Source organism: Bufo gargarizans, chromosome 2 (assembly GCF_014858855.1).
Source record: "Bufo gargarizans isolate SCDJY-AF-19 chromosome 2, ASM1485885v1, whole genome shotgun sequence".
Classification (NCBI taxonomy): Eukaryota; Metazoa; Chordata; class Amphibia; order Anura; family Bufonidae; genus Bufo; species Bufo gargarizans.
The window spans coordinates 551806966-551831566 of NC_058081.1; the positions used below are offsets into that span (position 1 = coordinate 551806966).

Consider the following 24601-nt stretch of genomic DNA (forward strand, 5'->3'; position numbering starts at 1 on the left):
CCAAATATTCGAGCGTAAAAAGTTGATGACGCCAGATAACCCTCTTGCCCAACCGCTGGCTTGTTGGAAATGCTAGCCTGCCAACTACTGCCATATACACTGGTGTACTCGGTGGCCTTTAGAAAATTTGTGGCCATTGGCACACCGCAATGGAAAGTCCCCAGAAGGAAATATTTCTCCCAGAAGAGCATCCCAGAGCTTTATGGCCACGTTCAGCGGCAAGTGAATATATCTCTGGCATACAGTGTCGATGCCAAGATACATCTGACCACAGACACGTGGTCTAGCAAACACTGGCAGGGAAGGTACATAATTTTTACTGCCCACTGGGTAAACCTTCTGACGGCCCTCAAGCCTGTAACACCCGTGTGGATTTGGTGTTACCGCCACGGATTGCATGCAGGCCTGCCTCTTCTTCTCCTCCTCCTACTCCATCCTCCGTCTCCTCCTCCGCTGACTCCTCCTTTTCCACTGCTACCGCCTCTTCCGCTGCACCCCCAAGCTCCCCAGAACCTATTCAATGTGCCAAGTGAGACGTTGCCATGCTGTGTTGCGGCTGCTGTGTCTGGAAGCCAAGGCCCAAGAGCCACACTGGTCCTGCACTGTTTTCAGCTCTGCGGTCACAGGCCGATCAGTGGCTAACCCCGCTCAATTTGATAGTTGGTAAAGTGGTGTGCGACAACGGTGCCAATCTGCTGAGCGTGCTGAAACAGGGCAAAATCACACATGTGCTGTGCATGGCACATGTGCTGAACTTAGTCATGCAGCAATTTGTTGCCAAATACCCCAGGGTCCAGGACGTCTTGCGGCAGCACAGGAAAATCTCTGGCCATGGCTCGCCTTGCTGAAGGTCAGCGGCGACAACACCTGCCAGTCAAACATCTGATTTGTGACAGCCTGACACACTGGAACTCCACCTTGTATATGCTTGATAGGCTGCTCCAGCAGCAATGTACCGTTAACGACTACCTGTACGAACTCCTGTACGGGTTCTGGAGAGCTTGGTTTCTTTTCACCACGCCAGTGGCTGCTCATGCTCAACATGCAGACTTCTGAGGCCATTTAATGAGATCACCAAACTGGTCAGTCGCAGCCAGGGCACAATCAGTGACATTGTACCTTACGCCTTCTTTCTGGAGCGGGCATTGCGTTGTGTCATTGATCAAGCCGTCGAGGAGCTGGAAGATGAGGAAGTTGCAATGTTGAATGAATTCCCAGGGGGAATCAGAGGAGTTAGAGGAGGATGGTGGCTGGGGGAGGAGGAGAAGCAAAAAGAGCAGGCTTTAAGGGGGACTTTAAACTTTTTGGGAATCCCTGGTGTTGTCTGTGGCTGGGGAGAGGAGACCAAGGATGACATTCTCCTGGGCGAGGAGCAGGAGCCTGGGCGCTCCCCCAATTCCAATTTAGTGCAAATGGGGGCTTTCATGCTCCAGTGTTTGAAGAGGGACCCCTGTATAAAAAGGATAAAGGGCAAGGACCAGTACTGGGTGGCAACGTACTTAGACCCCCGGTACAAACACAAAATGGTGGACATATTACCAGCATCACAGAGGGTTTTCAGAATGCAGCACTTCCAGGCCTTGGTGCGAGAGATGCTGAATTCTGCTGTTGCGGGCGCTAGCAGAGGAATTTCCACCCACAGCGAAACAGGTGCGGATACCAATCCTACCGTGCCTGCAAGAAGAGGGCGGTTTGAAGATGTGTTGGTCACTTCGGATATGAGATCATTCTTGCAGTCAACGCATCGCAGCCTCCCTCCGGATCCAGCCTCAGGGAACGCCTAGACCGACAGCTGATTGACTACATTGGGTTAACGGCTTCTTTGAGAAACGAGGAACCCCTGAACTACTGGGTGTGCCTGTGGCCAAAGCTGGCACAATTTGCCATGAAACTCTTGGCTTGCCCCTCATCGAGTGTCCTGTCCGAAAGCACGTTCAGCGCAGCGGGGGTATCATGACCAATAAGCGCACTCGCCTAGCTCACGACAGTGTGGACTACATCACATTTCTAAAAATGAATGAGGCATGGATCTCAGATGAATTCAACACCTGTGACGACCACGTGTAATTGAATTTCCTCATGCCATCCCACACATTTCCGCCACCACACAGAACAAAGAATGGTCTTGAGTATATACAGCGGCATAAAAGGCCTTTTCTGTCAGGTGAATGCCTAATTTTTGGGGCCTCTAATTCAGTGGCCTACAGTAAAAATTTTATCTAGTGACCGCCTAATTTTTACCTCCAGACACATAATCACTAGTTCTTTACTGTCAGGTGAATGCCTAATTTTTGGGGCCTGTACTGGCCTACAGTAAAATTGTTATCCACTGACCGTCTAATATACCTCCAGCCACATAATCACTTGTTCTTTTCTGTCAGTTTAATGCCTAATTTTTGGGGCCTGTACTCCCATCCCGTGGCCTAAAATAAAATCTTTCTAGGCTCTAGCAGGGCACATTTTTGAGAGTTTCTCTTTAAGACGCATAAAAATGGCCCCAGATTAAAATAAATATTTTTTGTGTGAATTTTTGCCATTGATCCCCCTCTGGTATGTCACTGTCCATGTTGTGGGACTATTTGTGCACTTCTAGTAAGTATTTGGTGGCTGCAAATATGACATGAAGGTTTTTCAGGTTCGCCTGCCATTAAAGTGAATGGGGCCCGCCGTGAATGCGCGGTTTGAAAACATTTGACATCCCGGCTGATGTTCGTCCATCATTACTGATAAATGTTTTGGAAATGAAGGATTAGGCATGTTGGACTTCATCTTTTTACAAGAGATAACGGGATCTGGTTGTTGCTCATTCCCTTTCCTTATTGAAAAAAAAATTCACACTTGGCCAGACAGAGCTTTTTGTCAAATATGTATGATCACCAAACATTCCCCACATGCAGTGGCGTACTGCCAATATAGGCAGACCACGCCGTTGCTATGGGGCCCACTGCACAGGGCGGCCTAGAGCGCAAGGAAAGCCCCACCCCCTACGTCTACTCTGCACAGGACACAGTTTACTGGCTGGGGAATGAGGCGGCCCGTGGCCCGCCCACTTGTGTTCACCCAGCGGGCACCCCCTTTTCCCGGTGATGATACGATTGCAATCCCTCCCCCTGTCTGACCTCCATATGATTCAGGCTCCCAGGCACTGCATCTGCTCTCTGCTGCATTTCACACTGTCCAATCAGAATTTAGCAGCGTAAAGATCCTGCTGCTGATTGGACAGTGTATCGCTGGCAGGCAGCAGGACCAGCGAAGTCTCAAGCACTCAACCGGGACAGAATAAACACACTTACTCAGGTAGTGTGCCACACATAGGCATATAGAAAACTCTTAAGTTGGCACACTTTCAAGCACCGTTATATAACAAGTGAAATTGACTCAAGTTAGGAAATAAACCAAATTGACAAATGTTTTATTCTTACCATGAGCGCATTATAATTTCGGGAGCAGACAGCCTTGTGGAGAGCTGTGGTGCCATCGCGGGCACGAAAGTCAATGTGGGCCCCTCCAAGGCAAAGCATCCTAATGACATCCACCGTTCCTTCCATTTGTGCAGCCATGCTCAATGGCGTCTCTATTGAAAAACAAATGGCATCAATCTGTCAATGTAAATGTACATATTGTATGCCCAATGCAATATATAATATCACAAACATATTCCATACTGTTAATTTCCAAAATATAGATATATTCCTGTATACAGTAACAAATAAAACATAAATACATAGATTATTTATAGTTGGATGTTCCTATGTCACCTTAAACAGCCATTTTGAAGACTTTGGAGAGCTGTGATTGGTCACCTACTAGCACAGAAGTATGTACTGTGTCTTCAATAACCTATTCACCCCCTATTCATCATGCCTTTCATTACTGTGTCTGGTTCTCCCATTTTCACGCCTCTGTACCTTTATTACCTATTCGATTTATTATATAGGAAGAAGACATACACTGAGAGCATATGTCCAGTTCTAGCAAAACGCTTTGTATTCAGGCTTGGACTGGGCCACAGGGGTACTGGTGAATCCTCTGGTGGGCCCCTGAGCAAGATGGGCCCCTAGTCTCCCACCTCCTGCAGAAGTGGCACATAACACAGTACACTACATACATATATTCAATGTACAGCACCTCAACCAGCCTATGTTCAAATAAAAAACTTGATAGATTATTAAAGAAACCCCCCAGTATATTATTATAGATACGATCAGAGCTGAGATGACTTCTAGATATAGGGGAACGCTGCCAGTATCCTCTTTTCCCCAGGACCTACCTTCTCAAAGGTACGGCAGGGACCCCCATATTCAATCATCTAGTAGCATCTTGCTGCTGTGTGAGCAGGTAATATTTGAATGTATCCGTACGATGGGCCCCCAAAATAAATTTTACTGGTGGTCCCTAGGCACCCCAGTCCGACACTGTTTCTATTTATTAGGGAAGGCTCTGATCATACTACTATCATGTGTTCAGCCCATAACACAGCTACAATACAACAGCTATAATGGATCAATTTTCAACTGGATCCTTATAGATTCTGGCAGCGTATACTGAAAGTCAGTGGAATCTGCCAGAATCTATAAGGATCCAGTGGCAAGAATGTTTTTTATTTATCATTTTTCATTGGAATGGGTTGTAATTATTAAGGTGCCCTTAATAATTACAACCCATTCCAATGGAAAATGATAATGTGTGCCACTCATACCATTTTATTAATTACGCCAAATTATACATTTATTCTCTGGGTCAAAACGACTATCGTTGTTTTAGTAGATTTACACAATAAAACCACTTTAAAAAAAAAAACATTTTTTTTGTCCCTGCATTCCAAGACTCAATACATATTTATTGTGGGACAAAGTGCAGTTTTATTTGTACCATTTGGTGTACGTACCAGTTTTTGATCGTTTCCCTTTTTGTGAGGTTAGGAGGAGTATAAACAAAGAACAACAATTCTGCCATAGTTTTATTTTATTTTTTCGTGTTCACAGAACAGGGTAAATATGGTGATCTATACTATTACCAATTATGTGTGGTATAGCCCTTTGCAATTTAGAACATTTTTTTTATAGTGGGTCAATATCCTGGTCAGTATGCATTTCGTAATTCATTTTTAGGTTTTCCCTATTTGACTCCACCACAGATGCAGTGTCGAGAAAGGTGAATTCTAAAATGTATACTCATTTGGATACTTGCAGACTGTAAGTAAAATGTTCTGAGTGCCATAGAATTTCCTTATTACTAATGGACAGGGACTGCTGCTTTCAACCACTTTAAGGCTGGGTCTATACTGTAATCATGGCAGCAACATCTGTTACATGACCAAAGATCAGAGCCTAGCAATGGAGCCATTAAACTGAGGGTATTCCCAGTGATACGCGTGGGCAGTTTCTTTGACAATGCTCACTTTCTAGTTCAGTTATTTGCAGGTATTGTTCTATACTGATTGATGTTGCATTACTATTATACCTTTTGATTTGATTCTACATTGTCCCTGACTTTATACGCTCGGTCCTTATCTGTGGACTATGGTGAGCTTTGTGTCTATGCCTGGTTTCACTTATACCGACACATTTTTTATTGTAGACAAGTTTTCAAGTGTTTGTGTGTTTTTCCTAAACAATAAAATAGCATTTTTTATTATTGGAGGTGCAGTCTTATTGCGGTTTTCTTTGTTCTGGTCATGTCTATTAAACTGAATGGGGTCACAGTACGACTCTAAAATTGCCGCGACCACAGAATTAATACAAAAATAATCCTGGAGGTTGTTGGATTATTTGCGATTCTGGGGGTTGCAGCTACTGGTTAGTCACGCTGTGACCCCTTCAGTTCAATTGCTGCACTGCTGCACAATGGTCTGTGGTCACACAATGGTTATTGCGGCCAAGATTGCCTTCTAGCCCTACCCTAACTCCCCCGTCCTAACATCCAGGACAACTGCACTATGATGTATGAGCAACCATTCCCTGGTGAACTAGTGTCATAGTTTTCATTCCCCAAACAATACTGTGTATAGCATCTGCTCCCTGGTGGACTAGTGTCAGAGGTCAACTATCCCTTCCACGCAGTTATTGGCAGATATTTTACCTCCACCTTCTGAATCATGATAGTTGGGATCCAAGCCTTTGTCCAGCAGCCTGGCCACTTTCTCCGCTGAGCCATGTTGTACATACTCCACAAACTTTTTCAGACCAGCCTGCAGCAACAAAAGTAATAAGCAATATCACACAATTTGGTAGAAGGACAGCTTGGATATGCAGTCCATTTCCAACTTACAGTCTCCTGATGTGCAGGACGGTATATGAGCATCATGGTATTTATTATGTACCCTAATTTATTCTAAAATGTGGGTTCTATGGGCAGAGGTGTGGCTGTAGGAGGTGCAAAAATAATAGTTGCACATGGGCCCCACTGCCTGAGGGGCCCAATGTTCCTCTTTTGCTTAAAAATATACCAGTATTATAATTAGCACATGGTGGATAGGAAGAAGGATGCAGTCTTTATGATATTGGTTACATTATCATGGCAGATTTAAGAGCTCTCATGTTACCCTCTTGGTCCTATGAAGGAAAGACACAGCATACATAATACAGATTAATACTTGAATTAAATTGCACTTGAGATAAAATATAAAAAAATTACCAGGAACCTTAGAAGTGACCTGCAATTATAAAGGATGGTCAGTGAATCAGCATGGTACTAAACATTACAGGCCATATAGCCTGTAGCTGAATGTACTGTGCCTGCCTGATGACATCGTAATGGAGTCAAAGTATGGAAATTCTCCGTGCTTGACCTGTGACCTCCCAGTCTGGTCATATTCAGGTGAAACTCCCAAAATTTTGAATATCGTGCAAACGTTCATTCATTTCAGTAAAGCAACTTAAAAGGAGTTGCATTAAGGTTTAATATTCTAGGCTCAAAGTGTCACACTCTAGTCAGCTAATTAATCCATACCCCCTGAGCAAAGGGTACCTGAGATTGTGACTTTGGGGTTTCATAAGCTGTAAGCCATAATCATCCAAATTATAACAAGTAAAGGCTTGAAATATCTCGCTTTGCATGTAATGAGTCTATCTCATGTATTAATTTCACCTTATAAGTTGAATTACTGAAATAAATGAACTTTGCACGATATTCTAATTTTTCGAGTTTCACCTGTACAAAGTGAGTGCACAGTGCTTGCAGTAGGACATCACAATCAAGTCACAAGCTAACCTTATAGATAGATTGACTAAATGCTTGAATGATATCACAGTCATGTCATAGTATAACCCACTATGTTCACTGTGTCAATGCACAATGCAATGTACCCACACATAATGTTCTGCTCTATGACATTGTAAGTCTGTTGCAGACCAAGCCCCTATATTGACCATGTGGTTGTCGTGCTCCTGTATTATGACATAGAAACACCGAAGAGTGAAGGAAGAAAAAGAATACATGGTGCATTCAGTCTGACCTTATATTATGTCCTCTATTTTCTCTTAGGATAGATATATGGGTATCTCAAAGAGGTTTAAATTCATTTACTGAAGATTTTCCAACCTCATCTGCTGGCAGCTTGTTCCAAGCATATACTACTCCTTCAGTAAAATCATATTTTCTGACATTGCTTGTTCTCCCCCTAGTTCTCGTGTTCAGTATCTTATTATATAACACTTCCCTCCTTCACACTATTTAAACCTTTAACATATTTAAAGGTTTTGATCATGTCCCTTCTTTCCCTACGTACCTGAAGGCTACACAAATTAGGGTGGGTTCACATCAGCGTTATGGATTCCGTTTTTGTTTTCCATTATAACATGGTTATAACAGAAAATAACGGAATGCATAAGACGGAAATCAAAACGGAAGCCCTTAAGAGGCATTCCGTTTTGATCCTTTATAATAAAAGTCTATGGGCAGCATAATGGATCCCTCCTGGTTTCCATTATGCAGGAGTCTAGTCCTGCATAACGGAAACCGGGATGGATCCGTTATGCTGCCCAGAGACTTGTATTATGACGGAATGCAAAACGGAAGTCTTCAAGAGGCATTCCATTTTGCTTTCCGTCATAATATTAGTCTAAGGGAATCATAATGGATCGGTCTGGTTCCCGTTATGCAGAACGGAAAAAAAAAGTCCTATTGACAGGACTTTGTTTTTCGTCTTGCATAACAGGAACCCGACGGATCCGTTATGATTCCCATAGACTTCTATTATGATGGTTTAAAATGGAATGCCTCTTAAAGGCTTCCATTTTGACTTCCATCATATGGATTCCATTATTTTCTGTTATAATCAAGTTATAACAGAAAACAAAAACGGAATCCATAACGCTGATGTTAACCCACCCTTAAAGGGATTGGCCAAATGCGGTAAGTGTGAGTCCCACCACTCCTATGTCCAGAACAGGGCCCCTGAAGTGAAGGAGTGTTCACCACGCATGTGTGGCTTGATCTCCTTTAGCAATCACACCTGGGTCTTAATACCTCAGAGGACCTAAATGCCACTCTGCCACATAAGAACACACCAGAATGACATACATTGGTGCTTAAAAGTTTGTGAACACTTTGTGGAAATGGAGAATATGTAAACAATTAAGGATTAATGCTGAATTTCAATTTAACACAAAGGAAGATTGCTGCGCACACCATGGGTATTGCTACGGTAATCATGTATATATACTGCCTAATTACACTGAACAACCCTCCCACACAAAAAATTTACATAAAAATACATAAATGGACAACTTGATGCTCAATTTTAACTTAACACACACAGGTAGATTGCTGCCACACTGTAGGTATTGCTGCAGTAATCGTGTATATATGCAGCTTAATTAAATTGAAAGACCCTCCCAAAAACATTAAATTGCAATCATGTGGAAACTTAAAATACATACATGAACAACTGAGGCTTGACGCTCAATTTCAACTTAATACATACAGGTAGATTGCTGCCACACTGTGGGTGTTGCTGCAGTAATCACGTGTGTATATATATATATATATATATATATATATACAGTACAGACCAAAAGTTTGGACACACCTTCTCATTCAAAGAGTTTTCTTTATTTTCTATGACTATGAAAATTGTAGATTCACACTGAAGGCATCAAAACTATGAATTACCCCATGTGGAATTATATACATAACAAAAAAGTGTGAAACAACTGAAAATATGTCATATTCTAGGTTCTTCAAAGTAGCCACCTTTTGCTTTGATTACTGCTTTGCACACTCTTGGCATTCTCTTGATGAGTTTCAAGAGGTAGTCCCCTGAAATGGTTTTCACTTCACAGGTGTGCCCTGTCAGGTTTAATAAGTGGGATTTCTTGCCTTATAAATGGGGTTGGGACCATCAGTTGCATTTTGGAGAAGTCAGGTGGATACACAGCTGATAGTCCTACTGAATAGACTGTTAGAATTCGTATTATGGCAAGAAAAAAGCAGCTAAGTAAAGAAAAACGAGTGGCCATCATTATTTTAAGAAATGAAGGTCAGTCAGTCCGAAAAATTGGGAAAACTTTGAAAGTGTCCCCAAGTGCAGTCACAAAAACCATCAAGCGCTACAAAGAAACTGGCTCACATGCGGATCGCCCCAGGAAAGGAAGACCAAGAGTCACCTCTGCTGCGGAGGATAAGTTCATCCGAGTCACCAGCCTCAGAAATCGCTGAATTAACAGCAGCTCAGATTAGAGACCAGGTCAATGCCACACAGAGTTCTAGCAGCAGACACATCTCTAGAACAACTGTTAAGAGGAGACTGTGTGAATCAGGCCTTCATGGTAGAATATCTGCTAGGAAACCACTGCTAAGGACAGGCAACAAGCAGAAGAGACTTGTTTGGGCTAAAGAACACAAGGAATGGACATTAGACCAGTGGAAATCTGTGCTTTGGTCTGATGAGTCCAAATTTGAGATCTTTGGTTCCAACCACCGTGTCTTTGTGCAACGCAGAAAAGGTGAACGGATGGACTCTACATGCCTGGTTCCCACCGTGAAACATGGAGGAGGAGGTGTGATGGTGTGGGGGTGCTTTACTGGTGACACTGGTGATTTATTCAAAATTGAAGGCATACTGAACCAGCATGGCTACCACAGCATCTTGCAGCGGCATGCTATTCCATCCGGTTTGCGTTTAGTTGGACCATCATTTATTTTTCAACAGGACAATGACCCCAAACACACCTCTAGGCTGTGTAAGGGCTATTTGACCATGAAGGAGAGTGATGGAGTGCTGCGCCAGATGACCTGGCCTCCACAGTCACCGGACCTGAACCCAATCGAGATGGTTTGGGGTGAGCTGGACTGCAGCGTGAAGGCAAAAGGGCCAACAAGTGCTAAGCATCTCTGGGAACTCCTTCAAGACTGTTGGAAGACCATTTCAGGTGACTACCTCTTGAAGCTCATCAAGAGAATGCCAAGAGTGTGCAAAGCAGTAATCAAAGCAAAAGGTGGCTACTTTGAAGAACCTAGAATATGACATATTTTCAGTTGTTTCACACTTTTTTGTTATGTATATAATTCCACATGTGTTAATTCATAGTTTTGATGCCTTCAGTGTGAATCTACAATTTTCATAGTCATGAAAATAAAGAAAACTCTTTGAATGAGAAGGTGTGTCCAAACTTTTGGTCTGTACTGTATATATACAGTATATATATATATATATATATATATATATATACACTTCTGATAGCAGGCACCTGCACTTCTCCTTTCTCCCTGTCTGTCAACTGCCCTGCTCCTTTCTATTGTACACAACACACACAATACTTCTTTGGGATCCTAGCCTTTCACTTCACTATCCCTGGTAATAACCTTAATTGATTGATTTCTGACTGTCCCTGATTGATTTTTCACTGTCCCTAACTCCCTAAGTCTACTTTCACATTCGCGTTTTGGCTTTCCGTTTGTGAGATCTGTTCAGGGCTCTCACAAGAGGTCCAAAACATTCTAATGCTTTTTGAATGGAAAAGGATCCGCTCAGAATGCACCAGTTTGCATCAGTTTGCATCAGTTCAGTCTCCCTTCCGCTTTGGAGACGGACACCAAAACGCTGCTTGCAGCATTTTGCTGTCCGTCTGATGAAACTGAGCCAAACGGATCCGTCCTGGCACACAATGTAAGTCAATGGGGACTGATCCGTTTCCACTGACACAATCTGGCACAATAGAAAACGGATGCGTCCTCTATTGACTTTCAATGGTGTTCAAGACAGATCCGTCTTGGCTATGTTAAAGATAATACAAACGGATCCGTTATGAAAAGATTCAGACGGCTGTATTATCTGAACAGATCCATCCATGAAAAACTTGAGTGTGAAAGTAGCCTAAGATCATTTCCTGGCAGACTACCCTCTTTCACAAACCAGCAAAGAATGGTGTTCTGCTTGTTCTGCTAGGGCACCTCTCTGCCTGCTGCAGCACTGGTCTGGCTGTCTGTCAGCCTGGTAGCCAATCAGGGCAAGCTCCCCCCCCCCCCCCCCCACTTACTCTCAGGGTCATGTCATAAACCTTCTACTTCCTCACTAGTGCTTTTTTCCTGTGCACCATTTTACTGGATTTGTCCAAAAAGGACTGGAAAAGATTTGGGTTTGTCTGGCATCTGAATCAGTTTGGACTCCGTTCGGTCCAAACTGATTCACTCATTCTTATTGAGAAGCCATAACTTTATTGAGAGGCCATAACACAAGGGTGTGCATGGAAATCTTTGAAGGTAACACACAAGGCTATAGACGTCAAAGCACTTGGCCAGGTCTATTCTAAAGGCTTCCGGCCTGTAGTCATAAGATCACTCATAGCACTCGTTAAGATATATTCTAAAGGCTTCCAAACCCCGTTTGCATCCCTGCTACTTGGAGAAGAGTCTGCCCCACTGAAGGAAACACAGACAAATTATGGAATTGTAGGCCATACACTTAGGCCTACATAAGCAAATCTAATCTTATAATGGATTAAAATTGGCCACAGCCTTTATTAATTAACCTGTACTCATAAATTCAAACTTCATAACTGATTAAAAATGGAAACCATAACTATAAAATATTAATCACCATCATACTTAAAACTGTTAAATAATAAACAAAATACAGTATATATAAAGCATGAGCTCAGCCCTAAGCTTAACCTCTAGCAGAATGCTTCCAAATATAAAGGCAATTACCCCAGGTTAACAAAAAAGGCTGTGATGACACCATCAAAGGAATAAAACAAAGTATAGATAACAATACAGAAAAAGTGGAGGGTGGGAGGGCGTTGAAGATATCCAGGAGACGGCGAGGTGAGGCAAAACCGCCGCCAATAGCCTACATTATATCCCCAGAACCAAACCCCCGCCCCAGAACCCCTAGCCAATTGCCCTTAACCCCAATAAACAATCGACCAGTCAATATAACCAATACAACAGCCGTTGCCAAATTTGCCCAAAGGGATTGCAACAACAATAGCCGATCAAAACGCTGTCACCATGCAATGGACATCTGCCCAGAGATGGTGAACAGCATTTTTTGGCGGGAAAATTTCCTGATAACAAAAGCAATGGAAGGAAATCCACAACTGGGATGACCATAAATACCATGTGGATTCCTCCTTATAGATCCCTCTATTGGACTTGTGAAGCACCCCTTGGCTGAATTAGGAAGTAGAGAACAGTGTGATTTGAAAGTGCACCTTTGCAGATTGCGCCTGGAGTTAACCTATTAATTAAGCCTCAGCAATGTTTGTAACCATTCAGGAACTGTATCTCCATGTTATGTGGATGATTGCTTAGAAGTTCCTCTTCAGTAAAGACTTCTGGTTAATGTTAATCTGCAATATCTCTATTGCTCATCTGGTCTTCTGTCCTTAAACTGCACTCTGACACCAAAGGCACCTCACTTTCCACCGCATAGGAGGCCACAACCTGGGCGTTGGTTGGGGAGAACTACACCTATTATACAGTGGCCCCCCTCTTCACTGTAACCACCCTGGGGGCAAACGAGAGTGACAAAGGTACATCAGGAGCTACTACTCCTCTCCTCACCACTGCCACTCCCATCCTCCCCCTCTTACACTCCCCTCCAGGCATATTGCACTATGTTATGAAGAAACCATGACCAATATCCTAACAAGTACATTATATATATATACCCCATGAAAGCTTAATGTTGACCCTAACCTATCAAACCCAACATTGCATTTTGGATCACAACTGTCATATCCATAGAGAACAGTGAGGCCTAGTTCACATTTCACTGATTTTATCAGTGATTTCCATAAGTGATTGTGAGTGACCCAAAACCAGATGTGAGTCAAAAACACAACAGGAGCATTATACTTGATTTCTGTTAAAGCTCCACTCCTGGTTTTGGCTCACAATCATTGATGGAAATCACTGACCAAAACACTGAAGTGTGAACTGGGCCTGAGGGAGGTTTATGAAACGGTCTAAAAGAAAAACTGAGTTGCCAATCACAGTGCAGCTTTCATTACTAATAGTGCTCCTGAAAAATGAAAGCTGAGCTGTAATTGGTTGCTATGGGCAACAATGGCAGACTATCTTAGTTAGACTGTTTCGCGTGACTATGAGAGAGACCTGTAGATCACTAAAAGACCTGTGTATCTGCCAAAATGCTGGCACAAAGCATTACTCTGCTGTGACAATCTGCATCCCATTCATTGTTGAACTGTTAAGAAGAAATACATCTGCGTAGTAATAAAGAAGTCCTAAACTGTCCCGTCACATAAATCATTGATATTTTATTATCTCTGCAGCCGCTGACACCTTGATAAACGATACTCACTATTTTCCACTAAACATCTTGGTCTGGTGATTCATCTGTATTTTGCACTATACACGCTGGGAATAGATGGCTCGGGTGCCAGGGAAAATTTCAAGGTGCCATCCTTCAATTCAAAGCAGGCAAAATAATTCCAGTAATTGGAGTAGCTGAGGAGCGTGTCTCTGGTACTCAGCTAATAAAGCTATCAAAGTGACCATAATGTGTGTTCAGCCTATGTATTGGTAAATGTCCGCATATAGATTCACATGTCTTAGACCTGTTTCACATCTGCGTAAGGCCTCATGCACACGGTTGTTGCCTGGCCGTGCCAATATTGCAGCCCGCAAACAGTGGGTCCCCAATATGCGGGTAATGGCCATGTGCTCACCACATCACGGATGCGGACACATTCACCTGAATGTTCTATTTTTTTCTCAGTGCGAACAGATCACCGACCGATCTATCTGCGGCAGCCGCATGGATGTTGCCTGTGCATTAGGGACCACAAATTGCAGTGTGCATGAAGCCTTATGCAGATCCAACAGGCTGGGAAAAGCTTGCCAGATCCATCATTGCCGGGCACTGCTGGAATTCTGTCTTTCCCCATTCCTTATAATGGGGACCAGTGGAGATCTGTTCACAGCCCGGCAAATATGCTGAGAATCGGCCGGACAAAGACCACTGAACATAGTGGTTTTCATCTGGCCCATTCTTGACATGATTGCCAGGTTGTGGCCGGATCGACGCTGTTCCCCATTCTAGTGAATGGGGTCGCTGGGTGTCAGCTAGCATCCGGATCCAGATAACACAAGTGTGAAATTAGCCTTAAGCTGCTGCAATTAGCGTATTAACTGCAGATTTATCACACTGATTTACCAACAGAAAATCTGCAGCTTTGATCTTACTAGTGACCATGGGAGTGCGCATAGGCCACCACTTTTTCTTATAGTGTGGAAGCACGACCATCGCTGCTGGATTTCAGGATGGTCGTAACCATGGAAATGAGAAGTGTATAATGTGATGGAAAAATGAATCCAGCCAGCAAAGGAAGCAATACACAATCACAATACATTAGAAAGTGCCTTGTATAACTTTCTCTATCTGATAATTGCCATTTGCTGAAGTGAGACAACCCCTTTAATAGAAAGAGCTCTTCTTTAAGAGATCTGATAATGAATAGCATTTCACACTTAGGGCTCATGCACACAAACGTATTTTCTTTCCGTGTCCGTTCCGTGTTTGTTTTTGCGGACCGTATGCGCATAAAAAACGGAAGGTACTCCATGTGCATTCCGTTTCCGTATGTCCGTTTTTCTGTTCCGCAAAAGAACATGTCCTATTATTGTCCGCATTACGGACAAGGATAAGACTGTTCTATTAGGGGCCAGCTGTTCCGTTCCTCAAAATACAGAATGCACACGGATGTCATCCGTATTTTTTGCGGAATGCAAAATACATACGGTCGTGTGCATGAACCCATAGCAGGATTAGGCCCCATACACACGGCCGTGTTTCACGGCCGTGTGCGGGCCGTGGAACCGCGGCCTGGATCCCTCCTGAGAGCAGGAGCGCACGGCGTCACTGGTTGCTATGACGCCGTGCGCTCCCTGCTGCCGCCGCAATACAGTAATACACTGGTATGATCTATACCAGTGTATTACTGTATTGTGCCGGCAGCAAGGAGCGCACGGCGTCATAGCAACCAGTGACGCCGTGCACTCCTGCTCTCAGGAGGGATCCAGGCCGCGGTTCCACGGCCCGCACACGGCTGTGAACAACGGCCGTGTGCATGGGGCCTAAACAATGTACATAACAGAAGTATGTTGTAGATTTTTATAGATTCCACATTATTTCGCCTCATTTGATTACCTTACTAAAAAATGTGCATGTCATTCTGGACTACATACCTTAGTGTGGAGCTTCGCCAATTGCTTTTCATCAAGGTTAGTCTGCTTGTAAACTCTTGTCTTGTAGCGGAACTAAGAAAAATATGACCAATTACAGACAGATGAGACTGCAGCCATGAATGCACATAATCTTATCACCCACAGTTAATATATAAACCCTTCCAGCAATTATTTTTCCTCCTCGCCTTCTAATAGCCATAACTTTTTTACTTTTCCATGCACATAGCTGTATAAGGGCTTGCTTTTTGTGAGACAAGTTGTACAGTATTTTGCAAATTCTACCATTTAATTTACTATATCATGTGTTAAATAATGGTAAAGTCTTTGTGGGGTGAAATTTGCATTTACTGTACATCGTTCACTATGATTGCCAAGTGAATGGGCGCAGCACTGCAGTAACCAGCCGTGGCCACCACACAGTGGATAGAGCTGCTACTGCAGAACATCTCATTGGTGATGGTGTTGGGAGTCGGACACCACTGATCTGATATTGATGACCTATCCTAAGAATGAGCAATTAATATAACTGTCTCAAAGAACACCTTTAAGTCTATGTAACATGGTAATTAAAGATGGGCATTCCCTTTAAATGTTAAAAGGAGTTTTATTGGTTGAAAAGACCAAGGCTACATTCACATCTGTTGGATTCGATGTGGCCAAATTCAATGTGAATGAGTCCGTGAGGCTAAAACCTAGATCTCTACCACAGATTTGACAATGCATCTGCACACAATAGCCCTCTTGTTTCATGGGTCTAACTAGAGATAAGCAAATTTCTTGAAATTCGTTTTGGGTCCAATTTGCCCAATTTTTTAAAGCTTTACATTCGAGTACTATATGTCAAGGTTTTTTAGTGGTTCATTCCCCTTTATTTTCTTGTAATATAGTTGGTAAGCTGTACCTGGTACCTGACCACCTCATTCCTGAAGCATGAAGCATACTGCACACTGATGTCCTTTAGGAAGGGCTAGGTGGGGCCTGGATGCTAGAAAACATCTAGATATGTAAGAAAGAGCACAGCTCCATTGAGGACATCATCAGGGTAAGGCCTAGTTCACACGTATACGGAACCATTCATTTCAATGGTTCCGCAAAAAAAACGGAATGTGTTCCGTATGCATTCCGTTTCCGTATTTCCGTTTTTCCGTTCCGTTGAAAGATAGAGCTTGTCCTATATTTGGCCGTAAATCACGGGTCGTGGCTCCATTCAAGTCAATGGGTCCGAAAAAAAACGGAACACATACGGAAATGCATCCGTATGTCTTCCGTTTCCGTTCCGTTTTTTCTGAATCATCTATTGAAAATGTTATGCCCAGCCCAATTTTTTCTATGTAATTACTGTATACTGTATATGCCATACGGAAAAACGGAACGGAAAAACGGAAAGGAAACGGAAACACAACGGAACTTAAAAACGGAACAACGGATCCGTGAAAAACGGACCGCAAAAAACAATAAAAGCCATACGGTCGTGTGAACTAGGCCTAAGATGTGTCTTGCTACTGCTACATCTCATATGGGCGTTGGCCAGGTGCCATATTGGGAACTTGTCAATGGAGAGCACGCTCATTTGTTCACAGCTTTGCTGACTGTTCTGTATGTTATCTTTTATATATATCTTTTATCAAACTTTTTATGAACCTAAGTTGTGTTTACTCTATTTTTTACATTACATTAATACAAGAAATAATTGATTCTACCCAACTCAAATATACTCTAGATTCCCTGATAGTTAGTATATAACATTCTCTGGTGTTCTAGGACTTATATTTTTTTCTGCAATGAGAAAGACTCTGGGTTTCTGGGCAATATACATACACTTTGTATTGAGGTACTCTTCCTCATTAGAGAGAGCGCCTGGTGTGTGAAGTATGGTAAGTCAGGCAATGCTCCTCTGAGTTTCTAGGAAAGATATTAAAATCAGCTTTCCTAAGTGTTTATGATGCTGGCAGATGTAAGATGTGCTATTTTGTTTTTACAACAGTTCTCATGCATATTCGGTGCCCTCCATAAGGAAGAATAGTACCCCAACCAAGACCTCTCAGGCAGCCAAGCAAATTTTCTTTCCTCAGCTCTGTCAAAGGGTAGTTACCCAGAAAGAGCTGGGTTCCTGGTATGAAACACTTTTTAGAAAGGAGATTAACAAGTATGTCTATTTTCGAGAGAAACATTATGTGGAGACACAAGTACTAGGGGGAATTATGAAAACACAAGGAAATATGTATAAATATTCATCCAACATCTGTGATAAAGATCTCTCTTTCTCTCTCACTGAAATAAATTGCAAAAAAATTGGGTTCGCTTTCTGGGAAATTACGGACAAATTCTGATAGCTCATCTTTAGAACTAACCCCTGACTTTTCCATGCAGAATGTGAGGCCTAAATTAAATTTGTGGATTAGAAATGAAAGGATCAATTCCCAAATTTTTCTAAAAATTCTGAATCGTTAGAATCAGAATTTCTTGATATTCAATTCAGGAGAATTTTTCCGGAGAAAGAGACAAGAAAGAGAGATAGAGAAAAATGAGAGCGAGACATTTAAAGCAGAATTGATTTGTAAACAGATTTTTTCAGGATTTAGACTTGGAATAGTTTCCTAAATTCAGAAAAATTCCAGAATGTGTGACCATTGTGGCCTTATTCACACAGTTGGGACTCATGCACACAACCGTGTGCTGGCCGGGCCCATGCTGCGGACCGCAAATTGCACTACTTTTGCTTTACCTTTTTGTGGTGCGTAGGTAGGGACAGAAACACCACAGAATCACTCTGTAGGGCTTCCGTGGGGTTCCGATCCGTGCCTCCGTTCCGCATCTCCCCGATTGCGGACCCATTGAAGTGAATGGGTCCGTGATCCACGGTGCACACGGCCGATGCCCGTGTATTGCGGACTCCCTGTACGCAGCCCGCAAAACGGCCATGGCTGGGCAACGATCGTGTGCATGAGCCCTTGGTGTTTGGTCCATGATTTTCATCAGTGATTGTGAGCCTTGTCTCTGTGTAGGCTTCACTCCTGGGTTTGGCTCGCAATCACTGACCAAACACTGACATGTGAATAAAGCCTTGAGCCTCATTCACACGTCTATGATTTCCATCAGTGATTCTGAGCCAAAAACAGGATTGGAGCCTCCACAGACATAAGGTATAAGAAAAAGATCTGCACCTGTTCTATGTTTAGAGCTGCACCTGGTTTTGTCTCAAAACCACTGATGGAAATCACTGACCAAAACACTGATGTGTGAATGAGGCTTATTACTGTGTGAAAAATGGAAAGAGCTAAAGGAGCCAGATTCTTCCACTACTAATAAGATAACCTCTCCACCTGCAGCATTTTACCCATTGCTGATCACTAAGGCCCCTTGCAGACAAGCGTTTGTCAAGCTGCGAATGCGCAGCGCAGCTCCCGGCCTGACCTCCCAGCACTGAGGGGGTTGCATAGCATTATATTGATTTATGATGCTATGTAACCCTTAGGTCCCCTTCACACGGGCGGCACGGATGATGGCTGGATGCGTTCAGCGGATGAGGGCCGGATGCGTTCAGGGTGCAATTTCGAGAAACCCGCGCGAGTAGGCACGCAATTGAAGTCAGTTTTGTCTGCGATTGCGTTCCGAAGTTCAGTTTTTCCCACGCGAGTGCAATGTGTTTTGCACGCGCGTGAGAAAAAAACTGAATGTGGTACCCAGACCCGAACCCGGACTCCTTCACTGAAGTTCGGGTTTGTGTTTGGCGTTCTGTAGATTTTATTATTTTCCATTACAACATGGTTACAATGGAAAATAATAGCATTCTTAATACAGAATGCTAAGTATAATGTCAATTGAGGGTTAAAACATAAAAACATAACTCACCTCATCCACTTGATCGCGCAGCCGGCATAGTTTTCTTTCTTCTTCTTTCAGGACCTGCAAAAGGACCTTTGACGTTATCGCGCTCACCACGTCGTGAGCGTGGTGACGTCAGAGCAGGTCCTACTAAATGAAGATAGAAGGATCTTCTATCTTCATTCAGAAGGACCTGCGCTGACCTCACCGCGCTCACCACGATTACGTCATCAAAGGTAATTTGGCAGGTCCTGAAAGAAGAAGAAAGAAGACGATGCTGGCTGCACGATCAAGTGGATGAGGTGAGTTAATTTATTTTTATTTTTTAACCCCTCAAGGCACATTTTACTAAGCATTCTGTATTAAGAATGCTATTATTTTCCCTTATAACAATGTTAGACAGTGAATAGACTTTAATGGGGTCCGGGGTTGCTCATCCCCATCATCTCCTAGAAACCATGCGTAAAAATCGCACCGCATCCACACTTGCTTGCGATTTTCATGCAGCCCCATTAATTTCCATAGGCCTGCGTTGCGTGAAAAACGTAGAATATAGAACATGCTGCGATTTTCACGCAACGCACAAGTGATGCGTGAAAATCACAGCTCCTCTGCACAGCCCAATTGAAGTGAATGGGTCCGGATTGCACCCGTGCGGAATTGTCGTCCTTGTGAAAGGGGCCTTACAGTTTTGGAATGTATTGGATAACACTGGCAACATTATGTCAGTTTTATCCAATATATTCCAGAACTGTAAGGCCTCTTGCACACAAACTTTTTTTTTCCGTTTCTGTTCCATTTTTTGCATTTCGTACACGGACTGTATACGGACCCATTAATTTCAATGGATCTGCAAAAAAAATAGAAGGTACTCCAAATGCCTTCCATTTTTTACGTATTTCCGTTTTTCCGATTCTTAAAGATAGAACATGTCCTGACAGGGGCCAGCTGTTCTGCTCCGCAAAAAACTAAATGCACCCGGACGTCATCCGTATGTTTTGTGGATCAGTTTTTTTCTGTACTGAAAAATCCATACGGTCATGTGCAAGAGGCCTAAGAGTTACATAGCATCATAAATCAATATAATGCTATGTGACCCCTGGCAGCGCTGGGAGTTCAGACGGGGAGCTGCGCTGCGGACTCACAGCGTGACAAACGCTCATCTGCAAGGGGCCTAACAAGGTAACGCTAGAAAGGCATCTATCTCATTCATGAAAGAAGAATTACACCAATTACATTTTCCACCACATAAAATATTCTTTAATAAGTACTTTCCTTAATTCAACTTATTGCAACTATTCATCTCTCCTGACGTTTAATATTCTTTACTTGCTCTTAAAAGCAGTGATACTATTCCAACCAACAATTGTAATACTTGCCTCCAAATATGGAACCCCTTTCTCAAAAGACTGTGGATACTCCCGAAGAAGACGCTCTTCATCCAAGAACTTGGCATCCCTTCCATTGGTTGCTGGTTGGAAAAGGCCATAGTTAAGGACATCCTTCAGGCTCTCATTCAGAGTGCACAGTATCTGTTGCTTTGCGACCCAGATTGTGGCATCTGGGTTAAATCTGAGGCATTTCTGTTAAAAAAATATATATAAAACACAAATTAAAATTAAATATATTGCAATACATATCCACACTGTGCAGAAACAACATAAAAGTACAGTGTTTCCTGAAAGAAACAGCCATGTTTTTAAATCTTACGCAATCCTTGTAAAGCTTGACCAGAAGTCATGAGATGGAGGGGCATTTATTCATTTACAGTAAGATGAGTCTGAATTCTGCAGAAGAAACATTAGTCCAGCAGGAGCGGGTGCAATGACACATAGATGAAGGTATGTTTTATGGTGGCATCTCCCTTGCCCTTAGGCTATGAAAGCATTGGTCACTCAATGCCTGTGCCCCAAATCCCTGCCTACAGACCCAAATCATTACGGCAGCCACTGCCATGACTATTGTAATTTCCAGATAAAGCAAAAGTTGTCATCAGCGAGCAGGCTTCTGTCTGTTCCATGTGACAATGACAGTGGTAGGAGAGCAGAAGATCCTCAGGATGCAATGTGTGTGTATTAGTAGGTATAGAGTATACATAAGTGTGCATGTTCACAATGCCGTTACTGGTCATATTTTACAGTACCCATAACAGGCACATGAGGATTTTTCACTATCCATTTTTTGAATTGCAAAGGGAACAAAAAGTTTTGACTACAGAAAATAGTAAAGCATGTCCTATTCCAGCCATCTAAAAGTAATGGATACCTAACGGAAAGAAAATTGTGAACTGAACCTTAGGTGGTTCCTCTTTACTAGTGTTGGGCAAGCATTCTCTGCCGAACACTAATTTTACTCGAGCATTGCGATGCTCGGCACATCGCGGTGTTCGGCCGAATACCGCGTGTGCTCGAGCGCGATGCTCGAGTCTCCTCCCCGCACGTTTGTTGGCTGCTACGCAGCAAATAAACGTGCAGTTGAGTACTGCCAATTCACTGTAATGCCATAGCCATGTTGGCTGCTGGCATTACAGTGGATTGGCTGGCTGGAACGAGTCATCTGGTGCTATATAGCACCCGGTGACACGTGTTCGGCTCAGTCTTAGTCAGGGAGAGCAGGAGAGCAGAAGGGAGAGATAGTGTAGGGAGTGAAATAGGAATATTGTAGTTTTTATACTTGTTATAGACCCAAAAGTCCTTTTAAGGACTATTGTGTCTGGCAGCAATATTTATTTTTAGCGCAACCTGCACTAAATAGCTTGCAATTGTTTGGCCGCTGCATCTCCTGTCTAACGTGTGTGCAGCCTAAAAATATCCATGACATCCAGTGTACTTTTTCTGTAGACGGTGTCCGCTGCAGACAGTTACATTAACTGTGCTACATCTCCTGTATAACGTTTGCGTATTTGAAATATCAGTGACATTCAGTCAAATTTTATTGCTGCTGATGGCAGTGATATTACCTGTGCTACATCTCCTGTATAACGTTAGCGCATCCAAAATATCAGTGATATTGAGTGCAATTTTTTTCGCCGCTGGTGACAGCGACATTACCTGCGCTACATCCCCTGAGTGACATGTGCGCAGCCTAAAAATATCTGTGACATCGAGAGTACTTTTTCCGTAGACAGTGTCTGCTGGGGACAGTTACATTACCTGCACTACATCTCCTGTATAACGTTTGCTTAGAGTACTTTCACACTAGTGTTATTCTTTTCCGGCATAGAGTTCCGTCAAAAGGGCTCTATGCCGGAAAAGAACTGATGAGGCATATTTTAATGCATTCTGAATGGATAGAAATCCGTTCAGTTTGCATCAGTATGCCTTCCGTTCAGTCACTGTCAGGCGTTTTGGCCGAACATACAGCCAGGTCCATAAAATATTGGGACATCGACACAATTCTAACATTTTTGGTTCTATACACCACCACAATGGATTTGAAATGAAACAAACAAGATGTGCTTTAACTGCAGACTGTCAGCTTTAATTTGAGGTATTTACATCCAAATCAGGTGAACGGTGTAGGAATTACAACAGTTTGCATATGTGCCTCCCACTTGTTGAGGGAGCAAAAGTAATGGGACAGAATAATAATAATCATAAATCAAACTTTCACTTTTTAATACTTGGTTGCAAATCCTTTGCAGTCAATTACACCCTGAAGTCTGGATCGCATAGACATTACCAGATGCTGGGTTTCATCCCTGGTGATGATCTGCCAGGCCTCTACTGTAACTGTCTTTAGTTCCTGCTTGTTCTTGGGGCATTTTCCCTTCAGTTTTGTCTTCAGCAAGTGAAATCCATGCTCAATCGGATTCAGGTCAGGTGATTGACTTGGCCATTGACTAACATTCCACTTCTCTCCCTTAAAAAACTATTTGATTGCTTTTGCAGTATGCTTTAGGTCATTGTCCATCTGCACTGTGAAGCGCCGTCCAATGAGTTCTGAAGCATTTGGCTGAATATGAGCAGATAATATTGCCCAAAACACTTCAGAATTTATCCTGCTGCTTTTGTCAGCAGTCACATCATCAATAAATACAAGAGAACCAGTTCCCTTGGCAGCCATACATGCCCACGCCATGACACTACCACCACCATGCTTCACTGATGAGGTGGTATGCTTAGGATCATGAGCAGTTCCTTTTCTGTTCCATTATCTGGTACAAGTTGATCTTGGTCTCATCTGTCCATAGGATGTTGTTCCAGAACAGTGAAGGCTTTTTTAGATGTCATTTGGCAAACTCTAATCTTGCCTTCCTGTTTTTGAGGCTCACCAATGGTTTACATCTTGTGGTGAACCCTCTGTATTCACTCTGTTGAAGTCCTCTCTTGATTGTTGACTTTGACACACATACACCTACCTCCTGCAGAGTGTTCTTGATCTGGCCAACTGTTGTGAAGGGTGTTTTCTTCACCAGGGAAAGAATTCTTCGGTCAACCACCACAGTTGTTTTCCGTGGTCTTCCGGGTCTTTTGGTGTTGCTGAGCTCACAGGTGCGTTCCTTCTTTTTAGGAATGTTCCATACAGTTGTTTCGGCAACGCCTAATGAGTTTGCTATTTCTCTGATGGGTTTGTTTTGTTTTTTCAGCCTAATGATGGCTTGCTTCACTGATAGTGACAGCTCTTTGGATCTCATCTTGAGAGATGACAGCAACAGATTCCAAATGCAAATAGCACACTTGAAATGAACTCTGGACCTTTTATCTGCTCATTGTAATTGGTATAATGAGGGAATAACACACACCTGGCCATGGAACAGCTGAGAAGCCAATTGTCCCATTACTTTTGGTCCCTTAACAAGTGGGAGGCACATATGCAAACTGTTGTAATTCCTACACCGTTCACCTGATATGGATGTAAATACCCTCAAATTAAAGCTGACAGTCTGCAGTTAAAGCACATCGTGTTCATTTCATTTCAAATCCATTGTGGTGTATAGAGCCAAAAATGTTAGAATTGTGTCGATGTCCCAATATATATGGACCTGACTTTAATACCGCAGCATGCTGCGGTATTATGTCTGTCCAAAATGCCTGATCAGTCGCTGGAATGCCAGATCCGGCATTAATTCCCATTGACTTGCATTAGATCCGGCATTGCAAAACAACTGAAGGACAGATCC

The 24601-nt window shown here is 42.9% G+C and overlaps 1 protein-coding gene across 1 annotated transcript in view; it reads right to left on the bottom strand.

Moving 5' to 3' along the window:
* Positions 1-24601, bottom strand: part of SHANK1 (SH3 and multiple ankyrin repeat domains 1) — a 511391-nt gene that overhangs the window by 376972 nt on the left and 109818 nt on the right. The window contains exons 2-5 of the mRNA XM_044281565.1: positions 20859-21062; positions 15655-15726; positions 6082-6190; positions 3423-3574 (exon numbers count right to left, since the gene is read on the bottom strand). Coding sequence (XP_044137500.1) covers positions 3423-3574; positions 6082-6190; positions 15655-15726; positions 20859-21062 — 537 coding nt within the window. The remainder of the gene's footprint in view (positions 1-3422; positions 3575-6081; positions 6191-15654; positions 15727-20858; positions 21063-24601) is intronic.